This window comes from Daphnia magna, linkage group LG10, assembly GCF_020631705.1.
Source record: "Daphnia magna isolate NIES linkage group LG10, ASM2063170v1.1, whole genome shotgun sequence".
Lineage (NCBI taxonomy): Eukaryota > Metazoa > Arthropoda > Branchiopoda > Diplostraca > Daphniidae > Daphnia > Daphnia magna.
The window spans coordinates 5,288,145-5,305,384 of NC_059191.1; the positions used below are offsets into that span (position 1 = coordinate 5,288,145).

The window sequence follows — 17,240 nt, forward strand, 5'->3', positions numbered from 1 at the left end:
ACCTTTTAAAATCACTTTTCGTTAAGTCGCCTCCGGCTACAACCCGCTGGCAGGGAGAAGGAACGATCATGAATGGGACCAGTGAGTTGTGGTTATCGCTTCTTTGTGGTGCTGGGATTTACAATTAGTGGTCTCATTATGTTGTGGAGAAATGGTTTGTTTTATGTCATACCAGACAAAAGTACGGAACTTTAAATTTTACTATCGGCCATCGTGACGATTGAATACAAGAAATTCGGATTAAAACAAGTATTTTCATTTCAAACGAAAAATTGTAACCGGATTTTGTTTGCGTTTTGGGTTTCACGTTATTCTGCCTTTGGCTCAAACCTCACGTTTAGCCTGTCGAAAAAAAGAAAATTTGTATTTAGCTTAGTTATCCGCGCCACCTTCCATAATCCGCACGGGTAAGCAGAAGGGGGCTTGGGAGGTTCACCAAAATCAGCCGTCAACATCCATTTTGGATTAACTTTATAAAAAAAAAAAAACCTAAGAAAGCAAAACAAAAGAAAAAAAAGAAAAATGTAATAACACTGGACGTCACTCTTGTAATACATAAAAAGATTTTTTTTTTCGAAGATGCTTTACACCTTTAGCGCCCTGCTTTGACTGGTACTTGGCGGGAACAAATTCCCGCGTAGACCGTCAAGCGTGAAAAGAAAAAGAGTCCCGAATGCCACTACTGTGCAGGCAAACCAAACAATTTCAAAAGCTCAGGGATAGCAAACTTTTGTATTATTTTTATTTCGTTTTTGTGCAGCCATATTTACCCACCAGATCTGATGAGATTGCGGGTAGGTGCCTGCAAGGCTGGTTCCACGTACGCAAATATCGATCGTGAGAATTTCGAACTTTCGCACTCAGGAACCTGAAAGCATCGCCTAGATGGCCATCAAAGTCGCCTCACGCTATCTTTTTTGTATGTACACAAGATCGAGTTTCATATATCGCGGAATGTTCAAAGTAAGAAAGGCGTGGCGATGTGCTGCGGCATAAACCATTGGCTTAATTGATGTGCATCTTGCGATGCGGTTTAGAATTCCGCTGGCAATGCAGTCATCCTTGGCAACTGAATAGGAAAATCAATGCCTTTCAGCTCAGTTAGTGCGAAGAGATTGTAACCCCTCGTTATTTTTCAGCTTTTGTTTTGCCAAAATTGACAAGAAGATTTACCCCATTCAGCCGAAAGCCCTCGAGCAAAGTGTAGTTTTTGCATAGTGAACTGTCGTTAAAGGATAGCAGAGAAATTCCGTATCATTTCCCCCTCTGTTTAACTAATTCAATAGTTGATTACATCACGTACGCTCATTTAAAAACAAAAAAAGTACGCAAAAATCAAGCGAAAGCTGCGTGCAAGGCAACGGCTGGCAGAAATTCCCAGTCCGGGGTTTTACGCCCGGCATGTGTTGAATACTCAATAAGATGTCTGATTGATCCTATTACTATTTCATTTCATACGAGCACTACCCCATTAGACATCATCCCAGATCAGTAATTCACACGAACGCTTTCTTTTTCTTTTTTCTTTTTTTTTTATTGTTAGTATATTCAAATTGCCTTATTTTCTGTTAATGTTTGCAAATGTACAAGTTCAATACGTCGGATCGAATTTACTTGTCGTCTGTTATTCAGTGCATATCGTCATTATTATTATTAATAGGTTTAAACGTACTATAAATAAGTCCTTTAAATAGACTGAGATCAAAGGAGCGTCTGAAGCTCGTCCAAAATATTGCAAATTTAATTTTTTTTTTTCCTTTTAAATTTTTTGTTATTTTTTTTTGGGGGGGGGTTGTATTTAGTGCCCTCGGCAAGAGAAGCTAGACCAAGTTATCGATTTTTCGTCAAATAAAATTATAGGGACATTATAAGGAAAAGGAGGAGCGCGTTCCAACATATCTAGAGAAACAAGAGGCACTCACTGTCTCTCCATGTCCAACAATCTTAACTGCATGTAACACACAGACAGGCACTCAATCACCCACGCACACGTTCCGTTTCTTCTATTAGATTACAATAACCAACAATAAAAAAACTTTGCCCGCTGAATCGACGTCCAATAAATAGATATAAACATGCGTTCAAAATTAATTTTATACAACTGCCATAATGTGTCATTAAGCTACTGGAATTATGAACTAGAAGGATGAACTGGCAAAGAAAAAGAAAACCAATATTCTTTTCCTTTCAATTATTTTAGCCTACAGAATTGTTGTTATTTAATCTTCTATTCCTATATTTAAAGTGAACTAATGTTATTATGTAAAGGGTAATAATTTTTGTTGTTTTGTTTTTTGTCTTTTTTTTTTTTTGTTTTTTTTTTTTTGTTACAGTATTAACTAACTATACTGCTTCATCAATGCAGGCCGTTTGAAAGGGACAAAACCAATTCGGGAAGGAGTAAAAGGGGTGCTAAGCAAATGTTGTGTGGTTATTCGTTGTTTGCATATGGTTAGTGGATTTCTTTATATTTCCCCACCTTTAAAACTTCATGGTGGGGGAGTGGAGGTGTTGGTGGAGCCTGATAAGGATTGGCTACTTGACTGACGGCTTTGGCGTGCTGATAGCGCAGCTGAAGAATGTCCCTCTGTTTGCGTAACGCTCGCACTTTGGCCAACCAATCAGATTCGGCAGCTTGCCACAAGAGGAGCAAGTCTTCTTGGTCAGCTTGTTCAACGTCGCCTTGTCCACTGGAGCAGAGCAAAGACGAATTGTCTTCGCTATTGTCCCATCCAGCAGAAGCGCCGGCAACGCCATCTTCCAATTGGCTTAGACTCTGCTCGCTACTGTTGTTGCTACTGCTACTCGGACTATCTCGGCAAATCTCACACCTTTGCGCCATTCAAAAAAAACAAAGACAAAATTATAAAGGGGTAAACTGGTTTAGTGTGCACGAACGAAATTGATAAAACCACCTTGACGACGTCTTTGTTGATGGATGTGGGCAGGTTCACACAGAGCGTCAGCGCTAAACGATCGACGCCTCTGAGCCATTTGCATTTTCCATTTCCTTTCGCTATCCGACGATCTGGATGGTAATGGAGGATCAACGGTGAACCGCGAATCGGTTACGATAGGCATCTGAGTGTTGTAGACGGCGATATCATCGCTGGAAGGCGTTTTGTTTTGTCCGGCAACAACGACGACGACGCTCGTCGAATCGTCTCCGCAATCGTCTCCATAATCAGCTGGAGGCGGAGGTGCAAATTGCGGCCTCTTCTCTTCTTCGTCATCGTCGGCCAGACCTTTCGCCCGTCTTCTTCGTCCACCACTCCTGTGATGGTGGTCGTATTCTTCTTCATCCTCTTCATCGTCGGCGACTTCCGTTTCTTTCTCTTCCTGCTGATAGCGACGCACCTCGCGTATCATTTCCGAAAAAATTGGGCTTTACTTTTACGCCTACGTTTCTGTTCATTTTCCTTCTGATTCGATCGTTTTTCAATTCGATTCGTTAGTTTCATCCAATTTGTTAAAACGTTTTAAAATAGTTTTACCCTTTTGACGCTTTTCTGGAACAGCGACGTGATCTGACCCTGACGCAAACGTGCATCAATTCTTTGGCTGCGTGATGAGGCGATAGCAGTTCAACGACAGTTGATGAATCGATAAAGTTTCTAAATATATGTACATTAAAAAAATGAAACAAAACAAAAAACAACGAATTTGTATCGAGATTTGTATTAGAAAAATGTTATGAAAGCAAATTACTTGACTAAAAAACATCATGTTTGGCGACCGCCAGATGGTGCCTTTATGCTGTCGACGTAGAACGGGCAGGGCGAACTTGTAGACGAGATGCTCCAGGACGAGAATCAGACATCCACCGAGGATACCGAATCCTAAAAGGATGAAAACACCCGCCACAGCCGACACGCCCAGCGGTTGAGGTCGGTAAGCGTCGTGCCGAGCCGAACGCGAGCAAGGCAGTGAACTGTACCACTTGCCTTGCCTCAATTCATCCATGTAGCCGGATGTTGAATAATGGAAATCAAAGACGAAATGCTCTCTTTTTTTTTTTTTGTTTTTTTTTATATTTCAAAGCAAAGAGAGAAATCGTTACAACAGTCGCACAGTATTGTGTAATAAAGATCCCATCGATCGCTTCCCAACAACCCCACCCAACAACAACCTCCTTATCTTTTTTTTGTGTGTGTGTCCCCTAGTTTCCCGCCGATTACGGAGAGGGATATAAATCAGGAAGCCTTTGCTTCGTAGATGACGTTATAAACATAGGACTTCCACAATCCGGCCAACATAACGGCATCGATTCGTGCGGTAGACCGTTTGACCAATCTTTTGATTGGCATCTTGATTCTTTTTATGATTCTTTTTTATAGATATTTATTTTTTTGTTACGGTGATTGCAGCGTCTATAACACGAGTGTGACATTTTACCTGCAATCGTAGCCCTTTGGTCATGCCAACGGCGTAATTGTCCTCCTCGATGACGTCGACCGTTCGCAACGTGCAGCCGGGATCATTGGCGCGATAATAATCCAGTATGGGCGTGTCGCCGATGAGCAGATCCAGCCGTCCGTCTCTGTCCAACAATAGGCACAATGTTAACAGAAAATCGCCAAAGTGAAAGGGATTGAATCCAAATTCGTTTCACCTCAGTCGGGCGATGCCTTCTTCCAGGTTGGGCACGGTAAACCGTTCCAAATGCTCAGCCAATCCACGATTCGTTTTCTGGGCGTAATGCTGGGCAGCCGAGCTGCGCGTGGTACCCACTTTTTGGCTCAGCAACTATTTTCCAAGTTTTCAAAAATGACTTGATTTATTGCAAGATGATGTAATCGGAAACGCAATCGAGCGAACGGCGCCATTTTCAAAACGACGACACGGCAAGTGCGCAAATCTTTTAAACGACCTGCCCTGACCTCTTATTTCATAGCGCGTTTTCCACGACATGTAATAGCCTTTACACTCTGATATCGTCCGCCTACACACACACGCACGCAGCGTGATAAGTTTATGAAAACGGTTGCTGAAACATCGCACATCGACAACCTATTAATACACAGCAGTTCTCGCAGCGAATCAATGATCCAATGAGACACTAGAGTGCGCATTGGCGAACCATAGAAACGCTTTGAACTTTTTTATTTTTATTTTTTAAAATCATGTCTATGAACAAAGTTAATGGTACAAAACAACAAAAAAAAAAAGAAACACGAAATGGAGGCGTGTGACTTTTCTTTTTCTCGCTAATTATTTTTAAAGAAGATTATTCGATTTTTAAGAAAGATTATTCGAATTATTGTGAGTTCTAGAGGCGTTTTTTTTTAAAGATGAAATTTTAATTATTCTGAACTCACCCTTGTCTTTTGGTAAAGAGAAAGTGAACAAAAAAACTAAACTAAACTTAAAAATGGTCGTTGTCTCATTAATCACAAGAGTCTTATTAACTAAGATTTTTCCGGACATGGGATCGTTACGGCCTGCCTTCCCCCGTGATTGGATGTCAGAAATACAAATCCCACACCAAGATGGTATAAGCAATCCTGCCCTTTTGGCTGTGGAATAAACAAAACAAAAATAAATAAAATAATAATAAAAACAAAAACAATAAAAAGAAGTGTGTTTTGGGGTGGGCTTTGTTCCGTGGGATCAACGAGGACAGACGGATAACACAGGACGGGCAATATGATGAAGAGAAACCAATCAAAAATGGCTTGCCTTGTCAATCGATATCATCAGCCGGCGCTAAATCTCTGGTGTTTATTAGTATACGACACTATGGTTTTCTTTTATCATTTTTCGTTTTGTTTTCAATCGTCTTTTCGCCAGATTTCTCTTTCGCTTGTACGCTCGTCATTTTCTATATGTTTTCGCATGGACCAGAGAGAAAAGCTTTCATATGATCCATCTTGTTACTGGCCCTGTTTCCGCTCCACGTCCGCCCTACACACCATCAAAGCTAATCTTCACTTCTAACTGATTGTTTAGCTTGACTTTATCCACCGTTTGACGGATGGCAGTTGCGGCTGGTATTAAATTTCCGGCATGAATAGAAAGAAAGAAAACAAAAACAAAAACAAGAGACAAAAAACAAAAAACAAAAAAGTGGGGTGGGGGAGGCACTCACGCGAGGATCGTGAAATTGGTGACAGCCGTTTCGGAGAAGACGCCAGCGAAGAGAGCGGCAATGTTGGCCGTGTAGCTGGCCAAGAAGATGACGCTGAATCCGCCCCAGACGTTGATGAGGAACTTGTTGGGCCACGATTTGGGTGCCTTAAAGGCCACCAAGTGGCTGAAGAGGAGGCCCCACATGACCCAAAGGGCGGAGGCAAGGCTAAAGTTTTTCGTCCGCTGTCGACCCCACGGATTGAGACCGAACGGACTGAGCCACTCGTAGATGGCCACGGCCAGCGCTGTCAGATTGAGACTGGACGAAGATGCCGATCCACAGATCGGGACGGAAAGGTTTGAGGAAGGCCAGCAGAGGGACATCATCGTTGTTGATCTTGCTGGCCTGCAAGATGGACAGCCCCGAATAGAAGTAAGGAATCGAGAAATCGATGGCTTCGCTCCTGGCGGACGTCACGCTCAGAGGAGCGAAGCTCAAATGGGCAGCCCCTGAACGCAAATCGGCTACAATGCCGTCCCACTTGCCGTCGTTGCCGGCCTGCCGTTTAGCACTGCCGCACTGCCCGTCGGCGACGACGTACACTTCGAAATTTCACATCCAAATCGCTGGCCACGTTCTCCATCAAGTCGATCGAGTAGCCGTAGCAACACGTCAGATTGTAGGAGCGGCCCTTTGCAGCTGGGCGCCTTCGTAGTCGCGCAAAAAATGCGGGCCAGCTCGTCTTTCTGACCGGTGGTCACCCGCAAGCAAGGCACGCCAGTCAGGCAACGCTGCTCCTCTTCTTCTTCGTCGTCCTCCTTGAACACTTCCGTCTCCATGACGAAAGGCGGCGAGAAAATGGTGGCCACACGGTACACCCGTCGGCTGTGCGAACGAGGGCCGGCCAAACCTCCGCCAGGCCACTGAACTCCTGCAATTCAAAATTGTAATAACCCAATTTAAGAACATGGTTTTTTTAACAGCCACGCTATAGCGGACCACTGCTGTTACGTAGTTATCCGGACTCTATCTGATATTCTAGGGTGGAAACCACGTCTTTCGAATAAGTTAACTTGCCTACATTTCAGGTACGGTTAAAAACAGGCAGGCACAAACTAATAGAATGAGCCTTTGAGCTCAAGCTAACTTGGCTCCAAGCTCCTGAGAGCTCCTCCCCTCGTTGACTTTGGAACACAACTGTATCTTACACACTCGTCGCAGAGTGAAGTGGAGGGGAAGGGGGCAAAGCACGGCTTTTATCACAGAGATTTTCTGACTCTCTCACAAGAGTCGAGTGCCATTTACCAGCTAAAATGACATCAGGAGCCATCAAAGAAGCCCCGGAGCCATACGGTGATTGGGTAACGGTCAGCCAGTTTTCGCAATGTTCAAACATCAACAACAACAAAAAAGAACCAACAAACGGCGCATCTCTCATAGTAAACCGAACGTTGTTAGCTGGATTTACTTATTTTTTATTTTTTTATTTTTATTTTGTTTTACTATTATTATTGCTTAGTTTGAAAAAAGAAAAGGAGAAGAAGAAAGTAAACAAACCAATGTTTTTTTTTTGGTACAGACCTTTGAACGTGACGGCCTGGCCAGAGACGTTGCCAACTGATTGCCAAATGGGCGGACGGAGAGGATCTTTGGCTGCGATAGGTTCGTTTAAAAGACTTGCATCATCAGCGCCCGTTGATATGACGACAGGCTGGCCGTTGTTTCGTCCATCCGAATCGTCTTGGTCAGCATCCAATTCATCGGCATATCCAGCGGCGTTGGTTTCCTCAGCCGCCGATGGATATTCTTCATCCTGCAAATCTTCATCGTCTTCATCCAACAATTCCTTTTTTTTCCCAAAACAAATGGAGATCCGTAAACAAAGAGAATTTAAATGTTCCTTCAAAAAAACAAAAAAAAAAACAGAGCGGAATTTCCTGACCCGCCAAAGAAGAAAGAAAAAAGAAAAAAGAAAAAAGAAAAAAAGAAAAAAAAGAGATGGAAGAGATACGAAAAATCCATCCATCAGGATCTTTAGAGGGTCTAGGGACTTTTCAAGTGCCATTGATACATAAAAATTTCGTACGGTCCGTCGGCTGTTTTACGATATATCCAAGACATCCATGACGGATGCGAGTGCTGCGTTTGCAACCAAACACAGACCCACAGCAAAGAGGAAAACATTTGATTCGTCTTTTTATTTTTAGATTTTTTTCCTTGCTGGATGGGGTGATGGATTCGAAGACTGATATCGGCACGCAAACTCCTCAGCGTCGCTCTCATTGCGCATGGATTATTCTGCTTGTCTTTCTTGTAATATCCGGCTGTTTTTCATTTCGCCATCCAGCAACTAGCGGATCCCTTCAAGGCTGCGTATCTCACATATGTAAATACAATTCCCATTAGGCTGTTTGCAGCTTCTTGCTGCCCATCGTCCGGCCAAAAAGGAGCGTGATATACCAATCATTCACTTCTATCATTGCACAAAGAAAAACCGTCTGATTTTTGCCCATTTTTGGCCGAACAGAATTTCGCTGGTTGTGTATCGCTTGCGAGAACTCATCAACAAACATCTTCTGGATGCGTGATGCGCCCTGGCAAATAGCGATACAGAAAAAGTTTTGCGCTCTATCAATGCCCACAAGCGTCTCGTCTATGTGCGTGGAATATTAAGAGACACACACACACACACACACACACATACACACAAAACGATTTGGTGTTTGCCTGGATCACAAAAAAAAGAAAAGAAAAAGGCTCTTGGCCAGTTGGGGAAATGTTTGCGAGCTTCTGATTTGCGTAGATATTGAATCGATGGCGCTCCACCCGCCGATTGGCACGTCAACACGGGCTGGCCATTTGGTTAGATATACTTGCGCTATCTATTTGCTAAATTTAAGCAGCGAAATAAATAAGAAATGCGTCATCAAAACATAACTGACCGACGGCGAGGTGGTGCTGTGGCGTTGCCAAAATGTTTGTCGGATGTTGAGGAGGAGTGTCTTCGCCGTCTCGTCAAAGTCAAGGAAGTAGAAGAAGAGGATGCTGATGTCTTGGTCGATTTGGCGCCGACGCCATTCGTATTACTGGCGCTGCTCTTCGGATAGAAAGGTCCGGCCGGGACGAGATTGATGACGTCAAAGTTGGCTCTCAGAGCACAGTCGATTTTACCGCCTCCGTCGTAAGTCAGTCGGCCAGCCAGCGCCTCTTTCACTCGCCATCGGATCTCGCTATCAAAAGAAAGAGAGAGAAAAGGAGGAAAGAACAAAATAACCTCTCCGGCTCCGCAAAATAAATAAAAAAGAAAATGAAACCTTAAAGACTTTAGATGTAATAAATCAACATGGCAACGCCCAAAACAAAAACAACACAATAAAAACAAAACACAATCGAGTTTGTCTTGTGTATCTGCAGGATTGTCTTGCTTGGCTGTTTTCAAAGAAAAACTCCAGAAAGACAACGCCCATCGCTCCTCTTCCGCTTTTTGCTGGAACATCGTCTTTTCACATGCTATTCTTCTTACTTGGCGACACTGTAGACACTGTAGACACACACACACACACACACACACTTTAGCGCAATCCCTCCTTTTTTTTCTTTCTCTCTCTCTCTTTCTCTCTCAAGGGCCAGCTTAAAACGGGGATTGTCCACCACAGGGCCCACCTTCTTCCGCTTGGCTTCTTCCTCTTTTGATAGAACGAACTGCCGGAACGATAAAAACAGCGAAACAAAACGACACAAAGAGGACGCAACACACCGCTACCCTTCAATCTTTTACAAACGGTGAAACGTTCTCGGAAGTTCGGACGGATGAAAACTATGAAATATTAGCGACTGGGTTTTACGTAAGACACAGTTTTTTTTGTTTTGTTTTGTTTTGTTTGTTTTTTTCAATTAGAGAAACAATTAGTTAATAGAATCATTAGATAACTGGCGACTTTATTTCTAATAGTAAAGAACGTAATCATTTTTATTTACAATTGGAACCCCCCCTCCCAAAACAAAAAAATGAGAAATTTGATTTTCAGAGTACAATTAATTTTCCGTTCGATTTTTTAAATTATCATTCGCAATCTGGTGTTCTTCTTATGGCAAAGAAAGAAGGATTTTGTTTGAAAAGCTTACATTTTTTCGGTACGTCAATACGCATAATAGAGAATCTTAGCTCTATATAAATAGACTATACATCAACATCTTCTTAAGGGTCTGGCATGTTCTGTTTTGTTTTATTTTCCTTTTATTTTTTTCCCCGGAAAAACCATCCGCCTTCCTTTGCACGCCCCTGCAGGAGACGAGAAAAGTGAGTAGAGAAGAAGAAGAAGCTATTGATCCGCCCGCCCGAGCTAGAATTTTTCCGTGTCTGTATGTGTGTAGGCCTACTCATAGAGCACGCACGCACACACACACTGAGAAAGATTTTTCTTTATCTCTCCCTTAATATTCTACTGCCATCACCATCACCAGCAACCCTCTTCTTCTTTTTTTTTTTTTGGGGGTTACCCCCACCCACACTTTTCAAGAAAATCGTGAGTCAACTCACGAACAAACTCACAAATAGTTGTTCGCATGATTGCATAATAATAATACAACGTAGATTGAATCGTCCATCTTTTTTCTTTTAAATTCACTTGTGTTTTATTAATAATTCTTAACTTGCGTGATGACCTTACTGCTGAATAATCTAAACACCCCTTTTTCTTTTCTACTAAAAATGCTTGGTCCCGTTGTTCAGTCCCCCTCCCCCTTGTTCCGCTCATGTCCAGGGAAAAACAAAAACAACAAAAAAAAAAAGAAAAACAAACAGACCAGGCCAATTTTCATCTAGATCTAGCAAGCTACTATATTGATGGGAGGGCACGAATCGTCTGGGCCATCTATAGACCCAGACCAGTTGTAAACGAAAATATATTGGACTGGCAATGAATGAACGAAGCCAAAAGCAATCCACAAAAATGCGAGAGGCAAAAGAAAAAAAACAAAAACAGAATTCCCCCCTCCCCCCTCCTTTTTTGTGTTGCTCTTCCTTTTTGCGCGCAGACTATGCAGTCCAATCAGGTTAATAGACAGAGCGAAAAAAGGAATTCTACACATACACACAGACACACACAGTTGACGAAAGGATGAGAGCAAAGTGATTGTTATTCGCCTTTCAACATCATGCCATTGTGTCCCTTTTGTCGATGATTGTCCTGAGTCAATTGTCAAGTACCTGTCCATTTTTTTAGCCACTTGCAGTCGTTGGATGTGGGATGAGTGGCGCTAGTCTCGTTCGTCCACGAATCCAGCCACGTTTGCAGCTGATGGACGGCCAGACTGGCCCTGATGGACGAATGGATGATGGCCAGCGAGCCTTTCATCGTGTGCTTGGTCAGGCGTAGCGGTTGCTGAGAAACGAGGCCGAGCAAGCCAAGTGGCCAGTCGTCTTCGTCGTCTTGTCCATCGGCCGTCCATCCGCCGGATGGCAATCGTCCAGCCGCAGCCGGTGAATAGCCATCCGTCCAGTGGTGATGGAAGTCCGAGACGGCCTGCTCCAAGGCTAGCCACACCCAATCGCCGTTGAGCATGTTGAGTCGTCGAGCTTCGCGAAAAATGAGCGACGCTAGACGAGGCTCGCAGCAGAAGGCGATCACCAGTGATGTCGTTTGCTGGATACCGCTCAGCTGGGCAAGGATCCGGTGTGGAGCTGAGCCCCTGTTCACCGTCACCACCATCACCTGGATTTGTTATTATTATTATTTATTTATTTATTTATTTATTTGTTTATTTTTAAACGTAGATTTCGAGGGAACAGTTTGACAATTTTACCTTGTCGACGTTGGACGGATGTCGTTGAACGACTTGCCGGATCTTCTGGGCATCCAGTGAATCGTCGACAATCAGCGTCAGGGTAGCCAATTGTTGGCCAGTAGCAGGTGGTGAAGAGCGGAAGCCAAATGATGGGGACCAGGATTGAGACCGACGTAAAACGGTGAAACTCCCTGCAGAAGAGAAAAACAAATGATCAAATCAATCAATTAGCATAGACTAAAAGGAGGCATTCTCAATGTCGATCTTTTTAAAAAAAATAAATAAATAAATAGTGCCGTTTTACAGTGTGCGGTGCGGACTTGTCCGTTAGCTTTGAAAACATCAAGCGGAACGGCTTGTGTGAACGTCAAAGAGAGTTTTGATGCAATCTCTCGTTGCTTCCTAATGGAACAACCACCACCCAGGGAGATCAATACTCCCTCCCTCCATCGCTCCCTCCCCACATCTCCTACTTCACCGTGCTCTTTTCTTGCGAGATTCATCAAAGACAACACAGTCAAAGCCAGAGATCAAATTCTACTCATTTAGTTTGTTTTGTTTTTTGCGACCCGTCATTCAATTATTGCATCACGCCCCAAGTTCGCTTCATTATTTTCGGCCTGAAATCCCTGGCTGAAATCGAGGATACAATGTTTCGTAACGATCGAATTAATATGCACATCCTGGCCACCTTTTTGCATCCGAATTCAAAAAATAGTTTCCAATCTTGTTAATCGTTGAATCGCACAGACACAAATAAAACTAGTCTAAAAATTAATCAGACAACATTTATTTTTGGGAACCGTGTTAGTATTATTATTATTATTATTTTTATTATTATTATTATTATTATTATTATTCGACTGCATCTCAGCGGAAAGCCTTGCGGGGCTTGACGGAAGCAGCAACGGGAGAATGAAGAAAATGGGGCAGCCTTAAAGCTTTTTTTTATTTTCTTTCTTTTTCCTTTGCTTCTTCTGTGTACAGCTTTTAGAAGAGATACAAAGCTTTCTTCTTTTCCTTTTCTTCTTTTACCCGATAACGAGTTATAGAGCCATCTACTATCCATCAGTCCGTCGCCCCGTTATCGATCCAACTAACAGGGGATGAACGTCATGGCTCTAATTTTCAAATCCCGTTCGCGAAAAAGAAGAAGAAAAAAAAACTAGTTTAGTTCTCCTCTACGACCGATGGCAACTGTTCGCGCGAGACTTGGAATTCACATTTTAAAAAATCCGAATAGAATTATATCGATTACATTTCTTGTTTGCATTCGGCAATAATAAACCCCGTTCCATGTCACACACGCCGTCCCTTTATATCAACTGCAAAACGAACGAAGACCTTTCTTTTTTTTTTTTCTTTTTTAAATATTTGTGAGTTGCAAGTTTCGGATGCATTTCCAGTACACGATCGCGCCTCACTGAAAATGAATCAATCAGAAAAAAGGGGAGGGGGGGGGGTAGATGGAGGAAAATAAGCTCGACAGGAAGTCTTGCACGTTCGGTGTCGATGACATTTTGTACATTTATTTTTTTCTCCATCAAAATGAGGCACAACCGAGAGATTTACGGTGGATGAGCAACAGGAAATGATCCGTATTTCGCTAAATCTCAAACATTTTCGATTTTGTGTGTGTGTGTGTGTGTGTGTGTGTGTGGAGGGGAGGAGTTAGAGCAAAACAAGGACAAGAGAAAAACCCACTTTGTTGCAAGTAACATTCGTTTTCTCACTTTGGCTGATGATACCTGCTGTTTTTATCATCGTCTCTTTGTTTTATGAACGTCAAGTGCGTTCTTGACATCGGCCATGTAATTTATGATCGAGAGGGACGTAGATAAAGCACAAACGGAGGAAGAAAGCCATCGATCAGTCGCTATCTTGGCCCAGGATCGACAAGCTCATCCAAGATCCAGTATGTTACATCCGGTGAATATGTGTACGCGGAACGTATTCCTTTCTATTATTTTTTAGTTTTTTCTTAAATGACTTTTCTTTTATTATTCTTTTTTTTTAAGAGCCGTCCAACGATGAATTTGTGCGCGTGTGTGTCCCGTTGGATATCTACATTGGATAAACATTGACGTCCAATTGTTTTGATCTCATAACATTTCGAAATGCTGATAAATAATCATGTTGTATGAATCATAAAAAATACAGACATAACTATGAAGATATATAACAAAAAATAAAACAAACAAAAAATAATGCGTCGCCGCCATATAAAGATGCTCTGATAGATTTGCTTCTTCCAGAGGCCCTTGTATTTACTGCTATAACGACTGGCAAATCTATCGATCGTTCGAGAGATATGGCGTCGTCTACGTTTTCTTTTTTTTTCTCTTTTCCTCGCCACGCTTCTATTGTTATTAGTATCTACCATCGTCATATGTGGTAAGAAAAAAAAAAAAAGAAAAAGAAAAAGAAATTTCCCTTTCCCCTAAGAAAATAAAGACATTTGCAAGACTTTTTGATGGTAAAAAGCTCGTCATCAATCGGCTACTTATCGAAGGATTGAAAACCCAACTTTGAATTGAAAATTAGCCAGCAAGGCAGACAGAGACATTTCAGGATTATTATGTAATCTTTAAAATAGCCCCCTATAAAGAAATGTTGAAAAGAAAAAAAAGAAAAGAAAAGAAAAGAAACGCATTTAGTTCCATGCAAGAGACGAAGGGGATCGACAAAACTTTTCGTTCGTTTCTTTTTTTTTTTTTTCCCATGACTTTCCTAACCGAAATTCCTTGCATCACGACCACCCAACATGATTAGGATTTAGGAGTCGCACTACTTCTGACTGGTAATGTTGCATAGTTATTCGGTGCCTCATAAACGCTAAGACGGCAGGGAAAGAAAAAAAAAACAAAAAAACTTTTTTTATTTCTTTGGGACCCTTTAAATACATTTTTGTGGGTTTGCGTTCAATGTGGTTAGTGACGTCAATCGGACCCTTTTCCTTTTTACATTTCTAGTCCATTTTCCGATGGAAGTAAAAACCCACACAAATAGATTACTTTCCAAAGCCTAAGGAACCCCGTAGATGTGCAATGTGTTTCATAACTTGACGTTAAAAAACGGAAGAAAAAAAAAAGAAAAAATTCTATCGACTCACTTTTTTTGTTTGTTGTTGCTTAAAAAGGAGCCTTTTCATTCCATGGGCGGAGTTATCGATCAATTCGGATGCGGTGTGTTGGAATCTGATAAAGGGAGCGCGAGAGCGATTTTTTAAAAAGGGGCTTACCCCATTTGAACATTTTCCGGACACTAAGTCATTTGGCAAATGCGACAAATTTTCAGCAAACGATGGATGCGCTGCGACCAATGAAGAAAGACTTGTGAGTAGAACGACTGATTCTTTCGGTACATTATTGCATCCGCTTAAGAGTCTCGTCAGCAAGATGAAAGCCCCTTCGTATGTGGTATAGGAATGTCAACAAAAGTCGGGATGGCCGATGGAGCATTGCCCATAACCAGTAACCAAGTATTTGAAAAGTAATAGCCAAAAAAGAAAAGGACTACGTTGGAATTTCATCTCAAATGTAAATGAATTCGATGATACGAGTCGCTTTTTTCGAATAATTGAACCGTGCGATCAGACTGATGAAGCCTCCGAAACAACAATAATAGAATCACAAAGTCTTCAAACGAATCGCAGACGACGAGTCGGAAAATGCTGAGAAAAAAAAAGAAAAAAAGGGGGGAGGGGGAGGGTCCGTGATAGAGAAAAAAAGAAAAAGAAAAAGATCCATTACTTATAAAAGAAGGTCGGGAGAAAATGACCAGTTTCCACTCGTAAGAATCCCCAAGGAAGAGTCACCAATAGGAAGGCTTCATTCATCGGTGAACGCGCGGGACGAAAAATGCGCTCTGGTATACGGCGGGTGCGACTCGACAATGAAATCACGACTGTGTATGCAAGTACATATGTGTGTTCTTCTTCAAGGAATCACAAATTGACATCCTCTTTTATTATTATTATTATTCTTTTTTCTTTTCTTTCCTTTTCGTGATTCAGCCGACTAATGGACACCCTGATGTCGCGTCCGCTGCTCATCGAGCCCCGTGACCCTGGTGTGCTTATTACATCAACATCACTTTTTTTTTTGTTGTCTCTGTGGCACAGTCGCCATGTTTGTTTCTTCGATCAAATATTTTCATTGGTCGCCTTTGCCGCATTTCCATTGATTCGGCCGCATCAAGGAATTGATGCGTCGTCGACGACACTCGCGTTTCGGATGGCGATTATTTCTATAATTAGACATGCACGAAAAAGTATTGCCAGTTGTCTCAATATCATCAAAAGCAAAACGCAAGACACGACTTCAAATCACTCCCGACGCCTTCACGGGTTTTTGAACGCTCAACAGCCGCACCGTAATAAAAAAAAAAATTCGAACAAAATTCGAACGCGTGTCTTGTCTGCGCTCTTTTCACTTCCCACTTTTTGTTGTTTTGTTTGATCATTTCTCTCTGTTGCATCCATGTCTGGCGTTTTCTTTAGCGTCGCCCTTTAGCCATTAAGACGATTAGAGATTAAAACCACAAATTCTGTAGCACGTGTCATCTTATAGGACCTTGTCTGCAGGCCACACCCATTGCCCCACCCCAAATTGTCAATTAGACGTGCAGTTCATTTGCAAGAAAACGACATGGAAATGACTGTTTAATAATGGGAAAGGGAAAACAAAATAAAAAAATAATTAAAAGAAAATGAAAAAAAGAGGAAAACTTACGCGGAAGGAGGAATCGTCGAGTCCGCGCTGCGCCCGCGCTCCGATGACGGGCACATGGAACAAAGAGGCGGCGAGAGCGACACGGAAAACGGAATAATCGTCGGCTGACAGGACGAGGATAGCGACGGGCCGATGAGAAACGATGAGACGATCGAGATCGTCTGCCGTTTGATTGATCCACCACTGCGACGAGTACGTGACACTGTCCACTGTTAGACGTCCCCCACCGGCCAGCCACTTCCTGCGTTTGCCTCGGCTGGCCGACGACGTGCTGATGTTGACATCTGCAGCGGCCCCGATCCCGCTGTTTTGGCGATTCCATCCGGCTGCCCAGGCCGTTTTTTCCTTGTTGAGTGCAATCAGCGTTTTCTGCATGACGCGCTCCATTGTTGCCATTTCGCTGGCGTCGAATACGGCCAGGACACGGACAGACGGAGGGCCGGCTCTTGCGCTGGCTCCTCGCTCCGGCTGGCCGGTAGCCATTACCAATAAGAACAACAGCTTCGAAATGATTAGAACGAGCCGTTGGTATGCCATGACCGTCGTCGACTGGCGAGTCGTTGCCGTCGATGAAATCACAAAGAAAAGCCATCAAGACGCCATCAAAAACTCGCACTGAATTCGATCCTTTATTTTGGTGTGTGGCGCTT

General features: G+C 42.7%; 3 protein-coding genes and 1 long non-coding RNA gene across 4 annotated transcripts; all 4 read right to left on the reverse strand.

Annotated features, from left to right (window-relative positions):
- Positions 1 to 2,691: 2,691 nt before the first annotated feature.
- LOC123477116 lies at positions 2,692 to 3,369 on the reverse strand. Its single transcript, XM_045180536.1, has 2 exons — positions 2,916 to 3,369; positions 2,692 to 2,831 (listed from the first exon to the last, which is right to left on the reverse strand). The coding sequence occupies exons 1-2, from the start codon at positions 3,367 to 3,369 to the stop codon at positions 2,770 to 2,772; spliced, it is 516 nt and encodes a 171-aa protein (XP_045036471.1). The 3' UTR covers positions 2,692 to 2,769.
- A 949-nt stretch (positions 3,370 to 4,318) lies between these two features.
- On the reverse strand, positions 4,319 to 6,737 carry LOC123477117 (glutamate receptor ionotropic, NMDA 3A-like; the record flags this gene model as incomplete). The annotated part of the gene is given in 6 exon segments (XM_045180537.1): positions 4,319 to 4,540; positions 4,613 to 4,746; positions 6,089 to 6,105; positions 6,108 to 6,390; positions 6,392 to 6,679; positions 6,681 to 6,737. Coding segments are annotated over 6 exon segments (978 nt in total), but the record flags the coding sequence as incomplete, so codon positions are not given.
- A 37-nt stretch (positions 6,738 to 6,774) lies between these two features.
- Positions 6,775 to 8,259, reverse strand: LOC123476862. Its single transcript, XR_006651836.1, has 3 exons — positions 8,157 to 8,259; positions 7,652 to 7,916; positions 6,775 to 7,001 (listed from the first exon to the last, which is right to left on the reverse strand). It is a non-coding gene; the product is annotated as an uncharacterized LOC123476862 (long non-coding RNA).
- A 768-nt stretch (positions 8,260 to 9,027) lies between these two features.
- LOC123476777 lies at positions 9,028 to 17,240 on the reverse strand. Its single transcript, XM_045179433.1, is given in 5 exon segments — positions 9,028 to 9,300; positions 11,280 to 11,784; positions 11,876 to 11,956; positions 11,959 to 12,048; positions 16,591 to 17,240. Coding segments are annotated over 4 exon segments (1,218 nt in total). The 5' UTR covers positions 17,183 to 17,240; the 3' UTR covers positions 9,028 to 9,300; positions 11,280 to 11,329.